General features: G+C 44.3%; 1 protein-coding gene across 2 annotated transcripts in view; it reads left to right on the forward strand.

The window, feature by feature from the left end:
• ASB11 (ankyrin repeat and SOCS box containing 11) overlaps window positions 1–21752 on the forward strand; it is a 42586-nt gene that overhangs the window by 15436 nt on the left and 5398 nt on the right. Inside the window, exons 1-4 of one of the 2 annotated variants that reach the window (XM_024744134.1) lie at window positions 1750–1930; window positions 10644–10723; window positions 15958–16065; window positions 19253–19403. In XM_024744134.1, the coding sequence (XP_024599902.1) occupies window positions 1750–1930; window positions 10644–10723; window positions 15958–16065; window positions 19253–19403 (520 nt within the window). Of the gene's footprint in view, window positions 1–1749; window positions 1931–10643; window positions 10724–15957; window positions 16066–19252; window positions 19404–21752 lie in introns of those variants that run through there. The other variant, XM_024744133.1, reaches the window with a different exon arrangement.

Genomic DNA, 21752 nt, shown 5'->3' on the forward strand with positions numbered 1-21752 from the left:
TCTCCCGCTGCGGAGCACAGGCTCCGGACGCGCAGGCTCAGCGGCCGTGGCTCACGGGCCCAGCCGCTCCAACGGCATGTGGGATCTTCCCGGACTGGGGCACGAACCCGTGTCCCCTGCATCGGCAGGCGGACTCTCAACCACTGCGCCACCAGGGAAGCCCTCATGGCCAGCTTTTCTGGTATGTAAAACAAAAAGAACAGCGAGGTTTTAAATGAAAATTAGGGCGAAAACAAGATTGAATGGTGTTATGTAATTCTAGATACACCACTAGGCTGACGTGAGTAAACGATCACCTTCTTACAGAACAATTGGAGAAAGAGACATGAAAAGAACCGAAATACTTGTGTTGATGTATTTTCATACACTGGCACGCTACCAGGTAATCTAAGCTTGGTAAAGTAACCTTATATAATATATGTCCTTGAGAATGGAAACCGCACAAGCTCGTGATGGCGTGGTGATACACAGAAATGGGTATGTTGTATATTGTGACTCAAGGCTGATTCTCATGCCTTACCCTTTTCACAGAGTACAGGGAGGCGGTTCTCTACATAGGGAGTCATTCTATTTTGCCTGAGTGCTAGGAGAAACTCCCGTATTTTTGCATGAAGCATTTATTAAATAAGATTGATTTAGTTGTCTCCTATAATTTTGTTTGGGCTTGTTTTTTCCAGTAGGTTGTAGAAATTTAGAAAATCTAATGTAGCCAAGAATGAAACAGGAGACCTAGAGTTTCCTCATCTATTCTTCCCAGGTGAGGAAAATTACACATAAATCAATTTTACCGGTATTGGCCAGCTGATGCATGTCAAAGAATCAGGGTTACAAGAGAATATTGTCCAGCGAGGGAAGGTACTGATTCACAGAATCTTTGGGTACTTCACCGAGAACCTAGATCATCTTCATCCATTTCATTGCAAGCCCTCCATGATCGACTATAGCCCACATTTTCCAGAACGAGGCACCACCTTTACTGACACCTACAATGGGAAGTAAAAGACCAGGAATGTTGCCGGAGGACTTTGTCATGGATGAAACTATTACAGGCAGTGGTCTAATGCTTCCAGTCTGGAGAGGCCTCCAAGCTGGGCCTTTTAGGGGCTTCCCTGGCGGTCCAGTGGTCAAGACTCCACACTTCCACTGCAGGGGGCACGGGTTCAATCCCTGGTTGGAGAATTAAGATCCCACATGCCGTGTGGTGCAGCCAAAAGAAAAAAGTCAAGCTGGGCCTTTTATTAAGTACTGCCTTAGAGTAAATAATCTTTCTTAACTGGTCATATTTTAGATTTGGGCTTTATCTCCCATAAACCTCAGAATGCAGAGGAAATGAAACGTTCCAGGGGCTGGTACTTCCCACCAAGAGCATAGAATGTATTAGTACTTCTTTTCATGAGCTTCAAATATCTATCTTTCCAATCCTGCCTTCCAACATAATGTAGCAAAAACTGGGATTTAGGAGTAGAAACGTTTTGGACCTGAATCCTGTTTGTTAAACAACACTGAGGAATGTAGGTCCAGAACTATTGGGTGTTTCTGGTTTGAAGGAAGTTTCTTTAGTTCATTTAACATTGCCATGAATGTCAGTGCATGCAGTCGCCAAATCACAGTTAGCTTAGAATCTACAAACTCAGTACTCTGTAACAGGAACACGGAGAGCTAGAAGGTTTAAAATAGATGTCATATGATACCGATTATAACTCAGTGAAATTTTGCAGTCCCAAGAACCTATACAGAGTGTGAACCAAAATGGAGGACGGTCCTGTTTCCTTTGGCTTTAAAAACATTTTTATTACAATGTTTGCTACTTTTTTTTTCTTCAAGCTTTTAATTAAAGTGTTCTTGGCGCTCCTAACCCATTTCTATATCGTCAAAGGAAATAGAAAAGAAGCGGCTAGGATAGCAGAAGAGATCTATGGTGAAATTCCAGGTAAAAATACATGAATTTGTTCCCAATACTTTAAAAGAAACCTCCTAGATAGTTCATATGAATAATATTTCTAGAAGGCAGATTTTATTTAAACTTTGGCTTTGAGTGGGTAGTTTTAAAAAATTATTATTTAAAGTAGCAAATGGTGTTGACTGCACCAATTTGTGAAGGATTTTCAGCTTTCTTTTCCGCAAATTAGTAGTTTCATTAGCAGTTATTATTTAAGAAGTGAATAGACTAGTGGCTTTCTAAGAGTATTTTGGGAAAACTCATTTCTGCTAACAAAAGAATTACTTTATAGGATTATCTTCTTGAATATTTGTAATCAAATGTTAGCAGTGCATTCTAACAAAACTGTTTTCCCCAGGAAATGGAATGACCAATAAATTTGATTTAAAGCAGCAATATATATGCTATATATATATGTATTTGTGTGTGTGGGTGTGTGTGTGTGCGCGCGCTGTCATTTGCAATTCGAATTGCTTAGCCACTTGTCACTGTCAGGAAAAAACCCTTCACTGAATCCATTTATGCCCAGCACCATGCAAAGCACAGCAAACAAAGGTTATTGTAATTTGAAACGCCAACCTTTGGTCCAAACGTTTTAAAGTCTCCTGCTTTGTAGAATTCAGTCTCCATTTCTTTCAAGAAATGATTCACGTTAATTGTAGGGAGAGGCTACGAAAGTAAATGAATCAGATATCTTGGTTACTGCTGGGACTGCCACTGGATAGAGGAGTATTTATTCATAAACAGAGTTCCAAATTTCCCTGTGTATTTTCAGTGTTCGCAGGGGTTCCAGGGTTACCTCATTCTTTATCTAGTATCCATTTCACCTTGCACCCTGGATTCTCTTTCAAAATAGACTTACGTTATGTGATTCCAGTACACCAGACAGCTTTAAGGACACTAGGGAACAGCAGTCTTATCCGAAGAGGTAAGACCTCCAAAGACAGAGCATCAGAATGCTTCAATTAACAGGGGGAAATGAGAAGAATCCCGAAGTTTCGGGAAGTGGCAGAAGGCTCGGAGTGTGGAAAGAGGTTTCTTTTGGGGATTACATTTGTCACACGTTTCAGGGAGGTATGTCGCTTTGACTTGGTTTTAAAAAAAAACTTAAAGTAACCTTAATTTCAAGTTAAGCATAATCTGAAAAGCTGTTTTCTAATTTAATTTGTAAATAGGGGCAGGGGCTTTCTAGACGTTTCCATCACAGTTTTAACGTTCTCATAGGTACGTCATCCTCATGGCTTAAATTAGGGGAGTCCGACAGTCAGCATCAGCAAGGGTGTGTTCAAAACGTTTTCTCCTGGTTCTCGTGTGCATTATTTCTGCCCTTGTGGTCCTTAACGAAGTACTCTTAAGCAAGTTTTATAAGAGTCAAAACCTGGAGCCATAATACAATTCTCATAAATAGAGCGCCCTCATTTTTTAGCTCAAGTATCTTGTTGAAGCTCCCAGGATAATCATTTAATCTGCAAATGGCATGGTGTTCTATCGCAAATGGCATGGTGTTCTAAAGTCAAAAATGTGTTTTTCAATGATCACTAACAAGAAGCAGTGGGGTGAATAGTGCCTGTTAATTTCTCAGTTTAATTTCCTTCCTATATACATGTGTATGTGTGTGAGGATGGCTGCATATACACACCCACACACGTATATAGTAGAGAGTATATCCAGATTCGGTAAATAAGGCTTTCTGTAATTAGGCAATAATACGCCAGAAACAGTGGTTTTTACATGATTCCCACAGCGATTTTTCTTTTGACACTGTTAACAGATACTATATATATATATTTAAAGCTAGACATTTTAAAAACCAAGAACAAAATTTTGTCTAAGTGTTCAACTCAAGCCAGAAATTATCTTTGCTGCTTGTTGGTCAGACAAATGTTTGTTGGGAAAATATGTGACATTTAATCAGTAAGTCAGCTAATCGACTTACTAAAATCTCAGAACTTTCTTGAGTCCAGTAGCATGTTCTGTTCCTGTAACTATCGTCAGTGTTGTAAAAAACAAGGGGAGGTAGTAAAAAAAACTCAGCCAGGGCAGAGTTTAGCCTGTCATAGGTCCTGGCACTTTTCTTTTAGAAGCTGCACCTAGCATCACATCCCTCATTAAATATCTTTTTTTTTTTTTTTGGCTGTAAAATTTTTTGGAAAGTTATTTTTCATATTCTGGAGTACATCATTCGATACTTTCTTTATGGTTTAAACTATTACTTTTGTAAATAACTCATCAGAATTGAGTTCAGCTATGTTTGGTTGGCTGTAGTTAGTTTTTTCCGGCTTCTTTGTGTAATTTGTCAATAATATATATATTTTTTTAAGTTTGAAACATTGTCATTGGCCCTTGATATTCTTATATCTAGAGCACCAGATGCATCACTGGCCCCCGCCTTCAGGCCATAGATGTTTCTGCAGGCACTCTCTCTCCCGAGAGACGTGGGGTATGATTTTTCAACCTTTGCTAATTTGGCCAGAACTGAAGCTACATTTAGTACAGTGACTTGGTCATCACACTTGATAAAAATAAAGTGTAGATGCAGGTTGATAATCTCTTATTGACAGCCCTTGGGCCAGATGTTTTAGGATTCCGGAGTCTGGAGGATACTAGAATCATTATACAGCGTGTATACCGTATATGATGTGGCACTACCAGCAGGACCTGGAGCTTCCTCCTGTGATCAAACGTTTTGATATTTCTATAGTGAAAAATATCAATATTCACACTAAGTGAAAATACAAATTAAAAATAATAGTTTGCTAAACCTGAGTCCTGACCGTGTTTTGCTGCCAAAGGAGCTTGTTTCCAACTTGGTTTTCAGAACTGGGGGAAATTTACAATTGCAGGTAAGAGATTGTGGAGTTACTGTACCCTTTAAAAAAATGAGTTCTTTGCTTCCCTGGCGGCGCAGTGGTTGAGAGTCCGCCTGCCGACGCAGGGGACACGGGTTCGTGCCCCGGTCCGGGAAGATCCCACATGCCGCGGAGCGGCTGGGCCCGTGATCCATGGCCGCTGAGCCTGCGCGTCCGGAGCCTGTGCTCCGCAACGGCAGAGGCCACAACAGTGAGGGGCCCCGCGTACCAAAAAAAAAAAAAAAAAAGAGTTCTATTCTAAGTGTTTTGCCTAAAATCAGTTGTCCTTGTTTTTCTAAATTCAAAGGACTGACCTTGATTTGATGGCCACGCCTCTGCCTGACTCACCGTCCTGACTCCTTTTCTCTATCCTTCCCATGTCGACAGTTTTTTTCCCTCCTTTGGTCCATTCCTGCCCGGTCCTCCACCTCGCCTTGTTCGGTGTTGGTGCTTGTCTCCTCAAGCCTTGGTGCCCCCCCCCATCCTCTGAGTGGTTATATATTACAGGTGCCTGCTGGCTTTCCCAAGTTGGGACACACAGCACTCAGCAGGGGCTCTGCCACCCGACCTGTCATCTTCAGCTCAGCTCTCCTGCTCCTAATGGGTTCAAAGGAAGCTTCTTTCTAACACATTACAAAGAGATGTTCATTGACTGTAGTTCATCTCCTGGCCAGAGCTGAGTGTTGTAGAGGGTACGCGTTTTAACTCAATTGTATTAGAATACTTTTGATACCTTGGGAGATTTCTTGTAATATGTTTTTTTTCCAGTTACCTTTATTTTACTTAAGATATCATTAACTCTGTTAGGCTCTTGCCTATATTTTGGTTCAAATTTGAATTTTCTATATTTTTTTGATAAGTGCTACAGGAGAAGATATTCCTTCATATGATTTTGGAACTTGAATAAAGCGAATAAAGATTGTTTCATGGGCACTGGAGATAATAACCAGTCAGGCAGTTAAAAAAATAAATAAACCAGTCGTCTCAAATACTTGTTGGAATTAGGGTAAAAATTGCAAAAAAAAAATTCAAAATAATAATTGATTTTTATCTTGAATTCTTGGAGCTCAGACACCCATATTCCATCTGAACCCATTTTGTTATTGAAATCTATGGTTTTCGACAGTGTCATGAATTTGTTATTCAGAGAGCCTGAGAACTAGAGATATAAATCACATTCTGAGAAAAAGTCAAAGGGGGGAATGAAAATGTACTTGAACATTTTCCATACACCTCATCAGGAACAAGTAAACATATTTGTACAGTAAACGATCTTCAAAATGTGCCTGCAGCCCTGTGACACAGGCAGCGTGCCAAATAACTCAAAATAGACTGCCTTAGAAGTGAAGGATTGATTGCTACTTCAGCCTTCATTTATTTGGAGATCTTAGATACATATTTCCTGAAAGGAATGGAAAAACTCCCTAGCCGCCAAATGACTTTTATCCTCAGTTTCTCGCAATTAGCTCCAATTTGCAAAACAAGAATGATAAGAGCAAGAGGCTGTGTGTTGGGAATCAGAATAGAAAAACAGAAGAGCCCACCGTGGCAGAGTTTCTGGAAAAGCATTTTGTGTGAAAACCCTTCAAGGTCCTTTGAAGCAAGTGCTGGGAAACGGAGTGACCGGAAAGGTGACTTCCAGGAGAGTGGCTTTATTTCCAGTTGGGAAACCGAAATGACTTCCACATTTAAGGCGATCCAATTGATTTATTTCATGTTATTTACAGAGATAAGGGGGATGTAGGAAGGCACCCCCCCCCAACAAGTCAATCTACCAGGAGGATGGGCAGGATAGAAAAACCAGTAGTTCTTAAAACCAGAACGGGGTGTGTTCTCAAAGTGACTCCTCAGATAGGGAGAAAGAGAGCTGGAAAGCAGTGGCGAGGAAATAGAAGCCCAGGACCACCCACCCTTCGCTCTTCCTCCCTGGATCAGAAGATGGCCTGCACACTTGCGTCCACCTCGGAAGCCTGGGGTGGGAGTTGGGGGTATCGGACGATGCTGCACTGATGGGGGACACTAGGAGAGGTGGCCAAGTGCCAGTGCGTAGGAAAGGCACTGGGTGTGAGACGTGCAGTTGAGGCCGAGTGCACAGGACTGGTCCCCTCCTCCAGGCCGCTAGGGAGACATCTCCCCATCCCTCTCGCTTCCCCCCACCCCCACGGCGCCAGAGGGGCTGTTGGCACCTCAAGAAGGAACTGAGAACATGCTGCCCTTCCTCGGGCGGAGCGGGGGCCATCCCCTGCCCTGAGAGTGGGCAGAGGAGTGGAGATGACAGTTTTAAAGCGGACTGACCAGTAGCCTGGTGGCCTTGAAATCTCTTTCTTGAAGTATGCCATAAATACAGATAAGTGCACAAACCCCAAAGCGGACAGCTGGGTGAGTTCTCACCATGGAGTGCCAGCTCCCAAGAACAAGAAACTGCCCGTTATCAGCATGACCCTCACCCCACCCACCTCCAGTCAGTCCCTGCCCCTTCTCATGGTACTTTTGACTCCGAACGCCCGAAGTGAGTCGGGCCCTTTTGTACTTTATGGAAGTGGAGTCATCTGGCACATCCTCTTCTGTGCAGGGCCGCCTTCATCAGCGTGATGTTTGAGAGATCTGTCCAGGCCGTGTGTATGGATGGCGTGGGTCTTAGGGGGCTGAGGGGTAACAGAAAGTTACTAGAAACAGGATGAAATCGTGGTTAAGGTGCCTGCTTCCCAGCAGGAAAGGGGACACCGCAGCCCGCTTGGAGGCAAGTTTTAGAAATAATAAAGCCATTTCATGTTGCTGTTCTAAGTTAATAATAGCAAGTTGCCATTTAAATCCTGGTGTGAAGCAAATACTTAAGAGTACCTTCAGGTGACTCAGTTGGCTGGCTATTGTTAGAACAAAAGAATAACAAAGCCACAGCTGTGGGTTTGCTTCTTAGGTTGGTCAGGGCGCTGAGTTGCCATCCATGGGGGAAGACCGTCCTTCCAAACCCGGTGCTTGTCCCTCTCCAAGCCTGATGAGGCGAGAGGGCGACTCATCTGGCGCACACTTCATATTGAATGGGATGGAGATGTGGTCGAAGAAAACCAAGGCTGACTACTGAGGATTCTGTGCGTACGTTATCTCATTATTCCTAACTTATGCAAATGATCAATGTCCAAAGAGGTTGAAAAATCCTCCACTCATCAGCTTTTAACTGACTCAGGAACAAGTGGACATACAAACGCAATATATTTTCAGGTTAAAATTGTTGTCCGTTTTTCTTACTAGAAAAAGTATTCTACGTATCAGAAGTATGCAATTCACCAGTGATTAGATAGATTGATTGATAGATTAATAGATGGACAGATATAGTTAGATATAGATAGATACACACTTTTTATTTTGGAACTAAAGTGGTACAAAGAATTCCCACTTCTCTTTGCCCAGACTCCATTCATGTTTATCCAACTGTCCGGTTAACATCCTTGATAGCAAAGGTATCCAATCCGGGCACATGTTGCCTTTAGATGTTGTGTCTCATCAGCCTCCTTCAATCTGGTTACAGACCAATTAGTTTTGAGAACATCCCTCAGTTTGAGTTGGTTTGAGGTGTCCTCACGATTAGATTCAGACTATGCATTTTGAGCAGGAATATTCCCAGCAACGCTGTGTTCTTTTCACTGCATTCCCTCCAGTAGTATGTGATGTGGCTCATTGTGTTCCAACAGATGGCACACTGTGTCAGTTGGTTCTATCGCTCCTGAGGTTAATTTTGATCCCCGGGGTAAGGTGGTGCCTACCATTTCGTTCCACTGTACAATTACCCCTGTTCGCTTGATAACTATGTAATTATTTTGTGGGGAGATAATTTGAGGCCGATTCTATTATTTCTCCTACGTGTCTGAAGTTGGCGTTCTACTATGAGGAAGAGCTTTCTCTTCTCCCTGTTTATATATTCATTTGTATCAGTGAGGCCTTATAGATTCCTGTTTTATTTGCTAGGGTATAATCATGACTTCTTTTCATGCTCAAATCGTCCCGTATTTGGCCAGTGGAAGCCCCTTCAAGGCAGCTTCTGTACTTTTTGACATTTCCCATCGCTCATTGAGCACTTCCTTAGTTTCTGGCAAGATGTTTGCGGCCCATCTTACGTTTGTCCTGGTTTCTCCGTATACAGTGCTATTCTGTCTATCTAGATATATCTATATATCTGTCTATAGGTAGAGATATATAGATATATCTGTAGAGAGAGAACCAGATGGGTCACCAGATCCCACCTTCAGCCCATAGATATTTCTGTAGGCACCATCTTTCCATATACACACATATATTGAAAATCACATTTTCATACCAGTTGCTCTAATTGTTCCAATTTCAATCCAACCCTGTAGAATTCATTCTAGCTTTCTCCCTTTTCAAAACCCAGAGGGTTAGAGAAGATAAAAAATGAGTTTCAATGTAAGAAGAGCTTTTATGGAAATGTTCAGAGCCCTGGTTCTCATCCACTGGAAAATTTCAGTCTCTCCATGAGGACACACTACTTCAAGTTCACATAATTCCGTATTTGTTGGGATTGTTTTTGTCAAGGTTGTAGGTATGGGAAAACCTGAATTCTTAGCACCATCCAAATCACCTAGTAAAAGGTGATAAGATGGGCCTTTTGTGTTAAACCCAAACCGTATGACGTGCTCGTCAATGTATGAAGAGCACAGTTATACTTTGAAGAAGCCCCAATTTTGCAAACCATTGTAGGTTTTCTTCCAAAACAAATGATTGCCCTTTGGCATGTTTAATAGAAGCTTACTTCTCAAGTGCACACTTAAGCTTGTTAGTCTTGTTTCCTGACAAGCAATTAACAAGAAATATACATTTGTAAGGCAGTTCTAAGGCTGTTCCTTAGAGGGCTACCCTACCACGTGTACTTATTAATCATAACTTTTCTTGAGCACCTAACATCATGGGTATACTTTATTGGCCTACTTAGAGACCGAAGAACCTGCTAAATACTAGATCACTATTCCCCCACTTTACAGATCAAGAAACTGAGGTTCAAATGATTTTAGTAACTTGCCCATTTTGGCAGAGATAGTGGTTGAGGCAGGACTGGCCCAGTGCTTAGCCATCACATTCTGACTGCCCGCCAAAAACTCTTGGAGGATTACGTCATCTGAAAAACAACATTCTGCATTATGATAACAGACCGGCTTCATTACCAAAATCAAAGAATTATTTAGGGAATTTCGAACAAAACCATTTTCCCTGACCCCTTAGGGTCTCCTTCCTGGCATACAGGATGTCTTAGGGTAGGGGTGAAGGGGGAGAGGCAGGGGAAAGAAGAAAGTGGGGAAGTTCATGGACCAGCTTTGCCCTTCATTTTGCCTATTCAGAGTTATCGGATTCAATCACTGGGCAGTATTTATTTGCTTATTTTTTAATTTTTTGAGATACGCGGGCCTCTCACTGTTGTGGCCTCTCCCGTTGCGGAGCACAGGCTCCGGACGCGCAGGCTCAGCGGCCACGGCTCACGGGCCCTGCCGCTCCGCGGCATGTGGGATCTTCCCGGACCGGGGCACGAACTCGTGTCCCCTGCATCGGCAGGCGGACTCTCAACCACTGTGCCACCGGGGAAGCCCCGGCAGTATTTATTTGAATGAAATGTATTCCTTATGAAAACTGCCCCCTAAAGCCAGAGAGATGGTCTGTGCTCCCTCTCCACGCCCATGGACTGTATCCTCAGTGGCTGGTCACCCTGCGAGTGGCAGACCAGAGAACCTGATGCGTGGTGCCAGCTCCCCTCCCCTTCCACCAGACCTCCTCTCACAGTGGGTGGGCACATGAACAAGCTGGAGGAAGAAGACTCCTGACCTTGACTCTGAGCTTGATGTGTGTTTCAGATTGCTGGGCCGATCGGTCTCCACTTCATGAAGCGGCAGCTCAGGGACGCCTACTGGCCCTGAAAACGTTAATTGCACAGGTGAGTAAACGAAAGACTTGATCCTTGGTGCCTGTGCTATAATCAAGCAGCATTCTCGATCCGCTTTGACGGCAGCAGGGGTCTTGCTGGCCCCATCTGGTTCCCAGCACAGCCATTCTACATGGATGCATCCTCTCCCAGGTATTTGTTCCTCCTGCCTCTCCCTCCTTGGGGAGCTGGCTGGTTTTCTGCCCAATTCCAACCTCCCCCTTCTAGGTTTCCCTTTGCTTCATAAAAAGTTTCCCTATGAGGCCGATGGGGGATGCCCTCAAACCTGTGTTGCACTAACTCACCTTGCTCTCTCCCAGTGTGCCTTAGTGACAGCAGCCCTGAAGTTGCATAAGTCAGCTATTGCTCTGTAACAAATTACCTTGAAACACAGTGGCTGAAGACAACAAACACTTAGAGTCTCATGGTTTCTGTAGGCCAAGGAGCAGCTTAGCTGGGTGGTTCTGGCTCCGAGTCTCTTGCAGGCTTCAAAGTATCAGCCAGGGCTGCAGTCATCTTACAGCTTGAGCAGGGGAAGGATCTGCTTCTAATCTCACTCATGAGGTTGTTGGCCATTTTCAATGCCTTGATGCCTGGGCCTCTCCATAGGGCTGTGTCACAAGATGGTAGCTGGCTTCCTCCACAGACAGCATGAGGAAGGGTCTAAGAAGGAAGTCTCAGTACATAACCTGTCTCCAAAGTGACATCTGATTGCTTCTGCCGTATTTTATTAATTAGTTGGGAGTCAGTAAATCCCGCCCATGCCCAAGGGGAGGGGATTACACCAGTGAGCCAATACCAGGAGTCAGGATCCATCTTGATCCCTGGGAACCATCTTAGAGGCTGCCTACCCTGATGATCCACTGTTTCAAAAGCAAACATTGAAATAGGTTGACAAATGGGTAAATCTTACTCCTTTGGGAAGATTTCTTCAAGTCTTAGTTATTAAAGCTAATTTATTTTTACTTATGACTGTATCCCTAGCACCATGAATAATAACTAGAGGCCTAGTAAATATTTGTGAGATGAATGAAAGTGTACACGGTGCATTTACTTTGTTTTAGAGTCTGTGTGTGTGTACAGAGGAGGTAAGTCATTAGATCTTTTTTCCACAGCCTAGCTACTACCAAACCTGGCTTCCTTATTTTAAATTTAAACAGCTGGACACACTGCTCTTTTTCTCTCTCTGTGTGTATGTGTGTGCCTTTTCTTGCTTTCTCCTTTATGAGTTGTGTTACTTCTTAAAAAAGTGGAGGCAAAAGGAAAACAGTACTGCCAGTAATAATCAAATGGACTTTGCACTTGATTTTATCACTTGCTTATTTATTTGTAAGCACTTAAAATTTTACTTGGTTTGATTTTTGTCCTTCCAGTTTTATTGAGATATAATTGGCCTACGGCACTGTATAAGTTTAAGGTGTACAGCATAATGATTTGACTTACATACATCATGGAAGGATTATCACAATATAGTGGCCATCCATTGTCTCGTATAGATTTAACAGTAAAGAAATAGAAAAAAGGTTTTTCCTTGTGATTAGAACTTTCAGGATTTACTCTCTTAACTTTCATAATATAACATACAGCCGTGTTAATTGTATCTATCATGCTGTATCATGCTGTGTTACATCCCTAGTATCTTCTACTGGAATTTTTTACCTTTTGACTCCCTCCATCCAATTCCTTCTCCCCACTGCGCCCCCCACCCCCGACCTCTGGTAACCACAAATCTGATCTCTTTTTCTATGAGTTTGCTTTTCAAGTATAATTGACCTACAACACTATGTTAGTTCCTGTTATACAACATAGTGATTAGGTATTTCTATACATTTCCAAATAATCACCATGATAGGTCTAGTTACTGTCACTAAAGAGATTACATAGTTATTGACTATATTCCCCACACTGTATATTTCATGCCCGCTAGTTACTATCTGTCACCAAAGAGATTACATAGTTATTGACTATATTCCCCACACTGTATATTTCATGCCCGTTACTCATTTGTTTTGCAACGGAAAGTTTGTACCTCTTAATCTCCCTCATCTATTTCCCTCCTACTCCGACCTCCTCCTCCTCTGTCTTGAAGCACTTAAACTGTTATTTGATTTGATTATTTTTAATATGTGACATATTCACATAGTTTCCAAATTAAAATGATAGAAAAAGGTACACAGTGAAAAGTCTTGCTTTCAGCTCCTTCTTCTTGGCCCCCAACCTCAATACTTTTATTAGTATTTTAAATTTTTAATTTTAGAATACTTTTAAAGGAGAGTTGCAAAGATAATACACAGAGTTCCAGCATACCCTTCACCCAACCTCCCCTTGTGTTAATATCATACATAACCATGGTACTTTAGTCAAAAATAAGAAATTAACATTGGTACAACACCGTTAACTAAACTACAGACTACTGAGACGACACCAATCTTCCGACGACACCAATCTTCCCACTAGGGTCCTTTTTCTCTTCCAGGATCCAGTCCAGGATATCACATTGCTTTTAGCACTTCTTTATTTTTAACTGTATTTTGTAAGCATGTTGGTTTCTATAGTGTCCTTCAACGTGTAAAGAGCATTCTTCATGGAGAATTCTTCAGCCTTTTCTTAGTACCTCCCCACTTTTTTACCCTTACACACTGGTAAAAAATGGATTATTCTCCTTTATTTTCTACTCTATTTTACGTGTAGACAGTGTGGTGTGCTGTGAGCAAAACATTAAACCAAGGGTCAGGAGCTTCTGCCGATCACACTGGCTGTCACCGACAGCAGGGGAACCTCAAATCTTAGTAATTTGAACTCTCTGCTCCCCCATGTTCTCACCCGCAATGGCAGTGAGTCACTCTAGCTGATCTTTCAGGCCTGTCCCGCATTACATTTGTACAGTTCCAGGGATTCTTGAGAGTTTGCATCGGATCAATGTTTTTCTTTAGCACACTGCTGCCACCTTGTGGACTTTTTTCTTTTTGGCCACGCCGCGGGGCTTGCAGGATCTTAGTTCCCGGACCAGGGATTGAACCCCGGGCCCTCGGCAGTGAGAGCGCCAAGTCCGAACCACTGGACCGCCAGGGAGTTCCTTGTGGACTATTTTTTAAAATGCTCTTATTTTTTCTTTATTTTCTTAAAATGAAATTATAAATGGGAAGAGGAAAAGAAACCTCCTTGTATTAGATATCCAATTGTAAATATACAGCACGGCTCTGGAGTAATGACGTCATATTCAGGACATAAACATGGACAGGACCAAGGAGGCACAAACAGGCCCTAAGATGACGATGGGACTGGCAATAGTGGGCAGTCCCAGCTGCCGGCCACAGGAGGGATGCAGCCAGCACCATGGAGGTCTGGTGGGAGGGGTTGGGAACTTAGGTTGGGGTTTGGGGTCCAGGGTCTTGCACTAGGTTTTGGAGCGTTTCAGCAGGTAGTTACGAGGCAGAGAATCAAAAGCAGAACTCGGCTGGGTCCTGGCAGAACCTAAATCCTTTCACAGATAGAAAGTGGTGATCATGGGGGCAAGCGGTAAGGGCAAAGTAGAGTCAGGGCATGAAGTTGGCCGGCAGCTAGGCTGAGCCTGGCGTCTGTCAAATGGACTCCAAGGCGAGGAAGGTGGAGCACGGCACGATGGGGAGGGCAAGTGTGCTAGGACTGGGCGGAGACGCTCGGATCTGGGGAAGGAGAGGAGCGATAGGGGAAGCCCCCGGCTCCAGCCTCTGCTCCTGCGGAGAGCTCGGCAGGCAGTGGAGGTCTGGCAGTCAGCATCACGGCTACTCAGGCACAGGAACCCCAGGAGCATCATCTATTTTACTTTCTACTCTTTGTTTTTTTGTTTGTTTGTTTTTTTTCCGGTACGCGGGCCTCTCACTGTTGTGGCCTCTCCCGCCGCGGAGCACAGGCTCCGGACGCGCAGGCTCAGCGGCCAGGGCTCACGGGCCCAGCCGCTCCGCGGCACGTGGGATCTTCCCGCACTGGGGCACGAACCCGCGTCCCCTGCGTCGACAGGCGGACTCTCAGGTTACTGCGCCACCAGGGAAGCCCTTTACTTTCTACTCTTGAGCCTGGGCGTCATCCTTCTGTGCCACATCCACTTCTAACACCCCCAACCCTGGACTCTGTCACCCGCTCCCCGTACCCACTGCTGTTCACACCTACATCAGCCAGTGCCTGACTCATCGCCATGTCTTCATGACGCTCCTTTCTCCAGGGTCACATCCCTACCTCTCCGAGCACCCCTCCTTGGTGCTACCAGTGTGCTTTTCCGAAAACGTCCTATGTATTAGCTCCAGACCTTCTACGGACTAACAGACTTGAAAGGCGCCTCATTCCCTATAACACATGCACCCCACCTCCACCCCCGTTCGGAAACCAAGGCCTTTCACGATCTGTCTCTAGCCTACCGTCCCCTTTCATCTTCCCCCTCCCCCCACTTCCCCTTTTTTCTTCCTCCTCTGTCACGTGTGGGCTCTTTCTGATCCAGAGATTTGGCAACTATGCACCTCGTGCCCTGACTCGCCCTCCTCTGCGTCCCACATTTGCATATCCTGTTCCCTCCTAAGGGAATGCCTTTTTTTTTTTTTGCCTTCCTAGTTTTTTTTTAACATCTGTATCGGAGTATAATTGCTTTACAATGGTGTGCTAGTTTCTGCTTTATAACAAAGTGAATCAGCTATACATATACATATATCCCTATATCTCCTCCCTCTTGCGTCTCCCTCCCACCCTCCCTATCCCACCCCTCTAGGTGGTCACAAAGCACCGAGCTGATCTCCCTGTGCTCTGCGGCCTAGTTTGAAATTTTTTATGCTTCAAGCCGTAGCTAAATACTAGCTCATTTGCAAAGTTTTCTCTTACTCCCCAAGGCAGATTCAAGGATACCTTATGTCCCCAATTAAAATGTGAACATGCTTCCAGTATGGCAGTATTCTGGCTGGGTTCCTCCCCACCGTACCCCACCCCACTTCCCGCCACCATTTCTGTCTCCCCACTAAGCTCTTAGAGGAGAGAGACCCATGTCATAAGCTTTGAAGCCCCAGGTGCTGGCACATGGCCTGGCCCAGGATACTGAATGAGCTTTTGCTGAATCAGTGAAGCCGAGGCTCCCAGCTGTGTTTGGATTCCCCTAGTCATGGCCTCTACTCCTCTCTAGGTGGTGCCCGCAGGCTACGAACACTTCACAAACACGTCCGACAACCTTGCCGTTTATTCTTATTGCTGATGCAGCCTTTAATCTACTTCTCTCCAAATTGTAGGGCGTCAACGTGAACCTGGTAACAATTAACCGGGTCTCTTCTCTCCATGAGGCGTGCCTGGGAGGCCACGTGGCCTGCGCTAAGGCCCTATTGGAGAACGGCGCCCACGTGAGTACCATCCCCGCCCGCGGGTCTGGCTGCCCAGGTGCAACCGCTAACATGTAAAGACCCATCACCTTCCAGAACCCTTACCCGCGGTGGGGTGCGCAGGCCTGGCCCCATCGGCGCCCATATTCTTGGATGGTCGGGAAGACACTGCTGGTTACCCCTCTCTTCAGCCTCTATGTCCCTGTGCCAACGTTCAGATAAGGTAATTTACGGAATTCGTTCAGAACTGTGATACTAACTTGAAAAAAAAACAGCTTGAGCTAAAGTAATTTGAACACTGACTTTGGAAATTTTATTTTAAAACATTTAGAAGAACACATTTAAAAAGAACAACAGGGCGGGCTTCCCTGGTGGCGCAGTGGTTGAGAGTCCGCCTGCCGATGCAGGGGACGCGGGTTCGTGCCCCGGTCTGGGAGGATCCCGCATGCCGCGGAGCGGCTGGGCCCGTGGGCCATGGCCGCTGGGTCTGCGCGTCCGGAGCCTGTGCTCCGCAGCGGGAGAGGCCACAGCAGTGAGAGGCCTACGTACCACAGCAGTGAGAGGCCTACGTACCGCAAAAAAAAAAAAAAGAAAAGAACAACAGGGGACTTCCCTGGTGGACTAGTGGTTAAGACTCGGCGCATCCACTGAAGGGGACATGGGTTCCATCCCTGGGCGGGGAAGATCCTGCGTGCCGTGCAACGCGGCCAAAAAAATTTAATTAAATTTTAAAAACTATGAAAAAAAAATAAAAATAGCAATCAAAAAACCACTCTTAATTCAACACGCGACGCCCACAACGGTTTTTGTTGAGCAAAATTATCAAGCTAAATGAGCTTGTAATAAATAATACATTGGAAAAACACTACGCAATGAACTTTATCTTATTTTTAAATTCTCTCCTTTTCAAGGAGTGACTGAGCTGCTGTATGTCGTACAGATATCAGCATAGAATTCTGAAATTAATACTTTTGAAAATCTCAAGGACTTTTATTTAGTCACCAGATATTGTTGTGATGTTACTTTCGTTTTTTAAAAAATTTTTTAAGGGAAGTCCTTTATTTTTATTATTTATTTTTGGCTGTGTCGGGTCTTCGTTTCTGTGCAAGGGCTTTCTCTAGTTGCGGCAAGCGGGGGCCACTCTTCATCGCGGTGCGCGGGCCTCTCACTATCGCGGCCTCTCCCGTTGCGGAGCAACAGGCTCCGGACGCGCAGGCTCAGCGGCCATGGCTCACGGGCCCAGCCGCTCCGCGGCATGTGCGATCTTCCCGGACCAGGGCTACGAACTCGTGTCCCACGGCATCGGCAGGCGGACTCCCAACCACTGCGTCACCAGGGAAGCCCATTACTTTCGTTTTTGAACTCAGTCCTTGTATTCTTTGTTTCACGAGCTATAATGTTTTTAAGTGCCTAACGAAGATTTTTCTTTGCATTTTATATGGAAGTTGGGTTTCTATGTGTAGCACAGGTGGGAGATAGAGGAGCCTCTGGGAGGTTCTGTGGGGGACAGAGAGTACGACGTGGTCCCTTGTCTTTGGCAATCTTATGAGGGAACAGTCACTAAATATTGTACTATTTAACATTCAAATCAGAGGGAGAGAAGGAATAAGAGAAAGTTGATCAATCAGTAGAAAATTCCTCAAGATTGGCAGTCCCGTGGGTGCTTCGAACTCAGTGCATCTGAAACTGCTTATCGTGTTCTTTCCCCTGGGAGCGGCTCCTCTCTTGGATTCCCAGCCTCAGAGACCAGGTGAAACATTCCTGGTTTCCCCAGCCCCAAGCCTGGAATCATCCTGTCTCTTCCATCTCCCCATCTAATTAATCACAACCTCCTAGAAATCCTTAGAGTTTATGAATTTACACATATTTGTCCCTGTCCGTCTCTGCCATCTTAGCATCTCATCTTTAACTTTCCAGTTGAATGGGGGCTATCCTGGCATTGTGGAGAAAGATCTTGTTTCTGAAACAAGAAAATTTAGTATCCTGGTGGTCACAAGCGTATGTCCTTAGTTGTTGAGGCAGAATGGCTTGACATCAAACCTTCGTTGTCCTACATGTCCTGCCAGAGCCTCCCCACCAGAATGCCTTGGTTCCAGGATGTTCTTTTCAATCTGGTGCTAATACTCAAAGATGCCTCCCAGCTGTGCTGGTTCTCCCCTGCCCCTCAGATCCCTAGAAGGCACTGAGGGTGGTTAGAGACACCATGTTGATGACTATTTTCTTTGTGTATTTCACCTGGTCATGATCTCTTTGGGATTCCCTTTTGGCATATGCAGTTTCTGTGGATGGTACTGGACCAGAAAGGAAATCTGTGGCTAGATGGTTTCTCCAATACTTTTTGCTCCTGACATGTTTGTTCATGATTGGCACGGGGAGTCGGCTCCATATGAATGGAAAATGGAGATCATGGAGATAATTGTTGCAAATGTCTTTTTTTTTTTTTTTTTTTTTTAAGTAAAATCTTGTTTTTTTTTTTTTTTTTTTTGCGGTACGCGGGCGTCTCACTGTGGCCTCTACTGTTGCGGAGCACAGGCTCCGGACGCGCAGGCTCAGCGGCCACGGCTCACGGGCCCAGCAGCTCCGCGGCATGTGGGATCTTCCGGACCGGGTCACGAACCCGTGTCCCCTGCATCGGCAGGCGGACTCTCAACCACTGCGCCACCAGGGAAGCCCCTGCAAATGTCTCTTGAATGCTTACTGGGCACCAGGCAACGTTCTAGGTGTTTACCATATAGTAACTCACCTCATCCGCCCAATAACCTCCTGAGGGCGATTCTTTTATGATCCTCATTTTACAGATAAGGAAACCCAGGCACAGAAAGTTAGTATCCCATCCAGATCTCTGAGCACATAAAGGAGAGAGAGCTGGGATTTGAACGCAAGCTAATTGTTCCAGAGACCGTGTTCTGATCCACCATACAGGACCACTCCTCACAACTAGGGGGCTCCTAGGAAGCTCTAGAATACCCCTGAGTACATCTTAAAAACTGTCCCATTTGGCCTCATTTCTGCTACTATTGATATTTATAGGTGAGAGTTGATAGGCTACTGGTACCTAAAAGAACCCCACAATACTGTAAGGATGCGGGGTTCCCTCGTTCATTCACGGGCGTGGGAAGTTTCTCCAGGCAGGTACATAGGAATGCACACTTGGAGATGGTGAGAAAGAGATAGCAAACCCTTTGGTTCTCTCTTTGCCCATCGTTAGGTCAACGGGGTGACAGTTCACGGAGCCACGCCCCTCTTCAATGCTTGCTGCAGTGGCAGCGCTGCGTGTGTCAACGTGCTGCTGGAGTTTGGAGCCAAGGCCCAGCTTGAGGTGCACCTGGCTTCACCCATCCACGAGGCAGTGAAGAGAGGTAAACGAGGCATCGCGTCGCACACAGAACATTGGTGGGCTCCCTCCTATCTGCGTGAATCAGTCATAGAAGGTTTTCTTTGCAAGGATCGCCCAAATCTTTTTCACCAGTAGACTAGCTGTGGCTTAGAAATCCCACGGCAGTAACTTGAATATACCTAAATCTTTAGGAAATACCACTGGGGCATGACACAGCTCTTCTTAGAACCAGGGAATGGCTGTCTGCCTCAGATGTCCTCTTTCCTGGGCTCAGTCTCCCAACAGGCCTTGCTTGAGGCTCCTTGCTGGTGTTTGGGCAGCAGCTGGTGGAGTCAGGAGTGCAGGGGTAACTTCCATGAGCTGTACTGTGTTTATGTCTCTGTTCTTACTAGAAAAGCACAGTTCATGCCCCAAAGCCCATAAAACATCAACCACCGCCATAAAATAAGTGGTGAAAGTGTTTGAAAGCCCAGACCGTAGTGTCTCTAATGGAGGATTAAAGGTAACTGTGCGCAACGAGCAATATACTGTAGATGAGCTGATAGCTCTCAAGGTCATTAGTTATTGAAAAGAAGTTGCAACTGTAAAAACCGTGGCATTGGAAACCTTGAGGTGAATTCTAGATTTCTGTGTTCTCAGTTGCTTTTGAAATGATGGAAAAGAGTAAAATTAAGGAATTTTAAAACTGTATGCCTAGACTAGACATGAACAAGAAGAGCCATTGAAAGGCCAACGCCGTTTGTCAAAGGTCACACCCAAAGAGCAACATTTTCTGTGTTACCCAGCGGTGGAGTTATTCTCTTATATTGAGATCAAAAATACAGTGGAGAGAGTTCCCTGGTGGTCTGGTGGTTAGGATTCAGTGCTTTCACTGCTGTGGCCCGGGTTCAATCCCTGGTCGGGGAACTGAGATCCTGCAAGCTGCATAGCACGGCCAAAACAGAAAAAAAAATTTTTTTAATTAAAAAAATAGAAATACCGTGGAGAAGTTAGAACACTGTAGAACAGTGATCTTCGCTGGTATAATGAGAATTAAAGTCTTTATTTCAAAAGGCAATAGTGAAAGTTTTGTCCCAGGTTGTTAAACATGTCACTTGGTAATTTTTTTTTTTTTTGCAGTGGATTACTATAAATGATACAAAACCCCCAAATCTCTGTGTATCTATGGTTTTGATGTCCTGTACATATTTAACAAACATTTATTAATTAATAATTGATGCTGATTATTTCCCAAACTTCAAGTAAGTCCTTTAAGTTGTAGGGAAATAGTCTACTTTGGAAATGGTATAAAAGTGTTTAAAATTTTTAAAATATTGATTTGAAATAAAAATCTATTATCTGTATTTCCATCCAAATGCTTAAAAATGGATGAACGTTGGTAATGATTTGAATTAAGTAATTCTGCAGTGCTTGGATGGTTATATATGGAGTGTTTGGTACCTATGTACCTCTGGTATATACATGCTTATCATAAACAGATGAATTCATGTGTCTCTACATATTTTTTTCTGTATCATAAAAACATGTGAGGGACCAGTGTCCACAGAGTGGAAGGATGAATAGCAAATTCATTATTTTAGATACTATTAGTGCCAATCATTTGACTTTTATATATTCATTTTTTTAAAACTTCCTGAGAACACTTAAATTTAACTCAAGCTAGGCTCAGTTTCTTTTGGAAAAAAAAAAAAAAAGACAGGAATTATGCTTTTTTTTTTTTTTTTATGGTGCTCGGGCCTCTCACTGTTGTGGCCTCTCCCGTTGCAGAGCACAGGTTCCGGACACGCAGGCTCAGCGGCCATGGCTCACGGGCCCAGCTGCTCTGTGGCATGTGGGATCTTCCCGGACCGGGGCACGAACCCGTGTCCCCTGCATCAGCAGGCGGACTCTCAACCACTGCGCCACCAGGGAAGCCCAGGAATTATGCTTTTAAATGTTTATTAGATACACTGAATTTACCAGGCAGTTTTAGGTCCTGATTAGATATTTCTGGATTCTTACAGCTTTAAACCTCTAGGAACAAGAGGGGTCAGTCTGAGTCAATACTTTGACAGATTAATGCTATAATATAAAATTTACTTATGTGAACAGTAGTAAAGTAGTTGGAATTCACGGAAGCCTTACTTGTAGATTCTAATGCATAATTGTGCTTAATTCAGAATTTGTGGTGAATCAAGCAGGCTGAGATGAAGCTTATTTTGGTGTCATCTCTAAAGAAAAGGTTGGTTAAGCTAATCAGTGATGATAAGATTTTGTTTTTTTTAGGAAACATTTCAACCTTCAAAAAAAACCCAACTCTTTATAAAACTCCCATCAATACCTCAGAAGCATTTGCTCCCAAACAAATCATTCATATGCTGCAAATTAATCA

The sequence above is a fragment of the Neophocaena asiaeorientalis genome, unplaced genomic scaffold, assembly GCF_003031525.2.
Source record: "Neophocaena asiaeorientalis asiaeorientalis breed wild unplaced genomic scaffold, Neophocaena_asiaeorientalis_V1.1 scaffold882, whole genome shotgun sequence".
In the NCBI taxonomy this organism is placed as follows: Eukaryota; Metazoa; Chordata; class Mammalia; order Artiodactyla; family Phocoenidae; genus Neophocaena; species Neophocaena asiaeorientalis.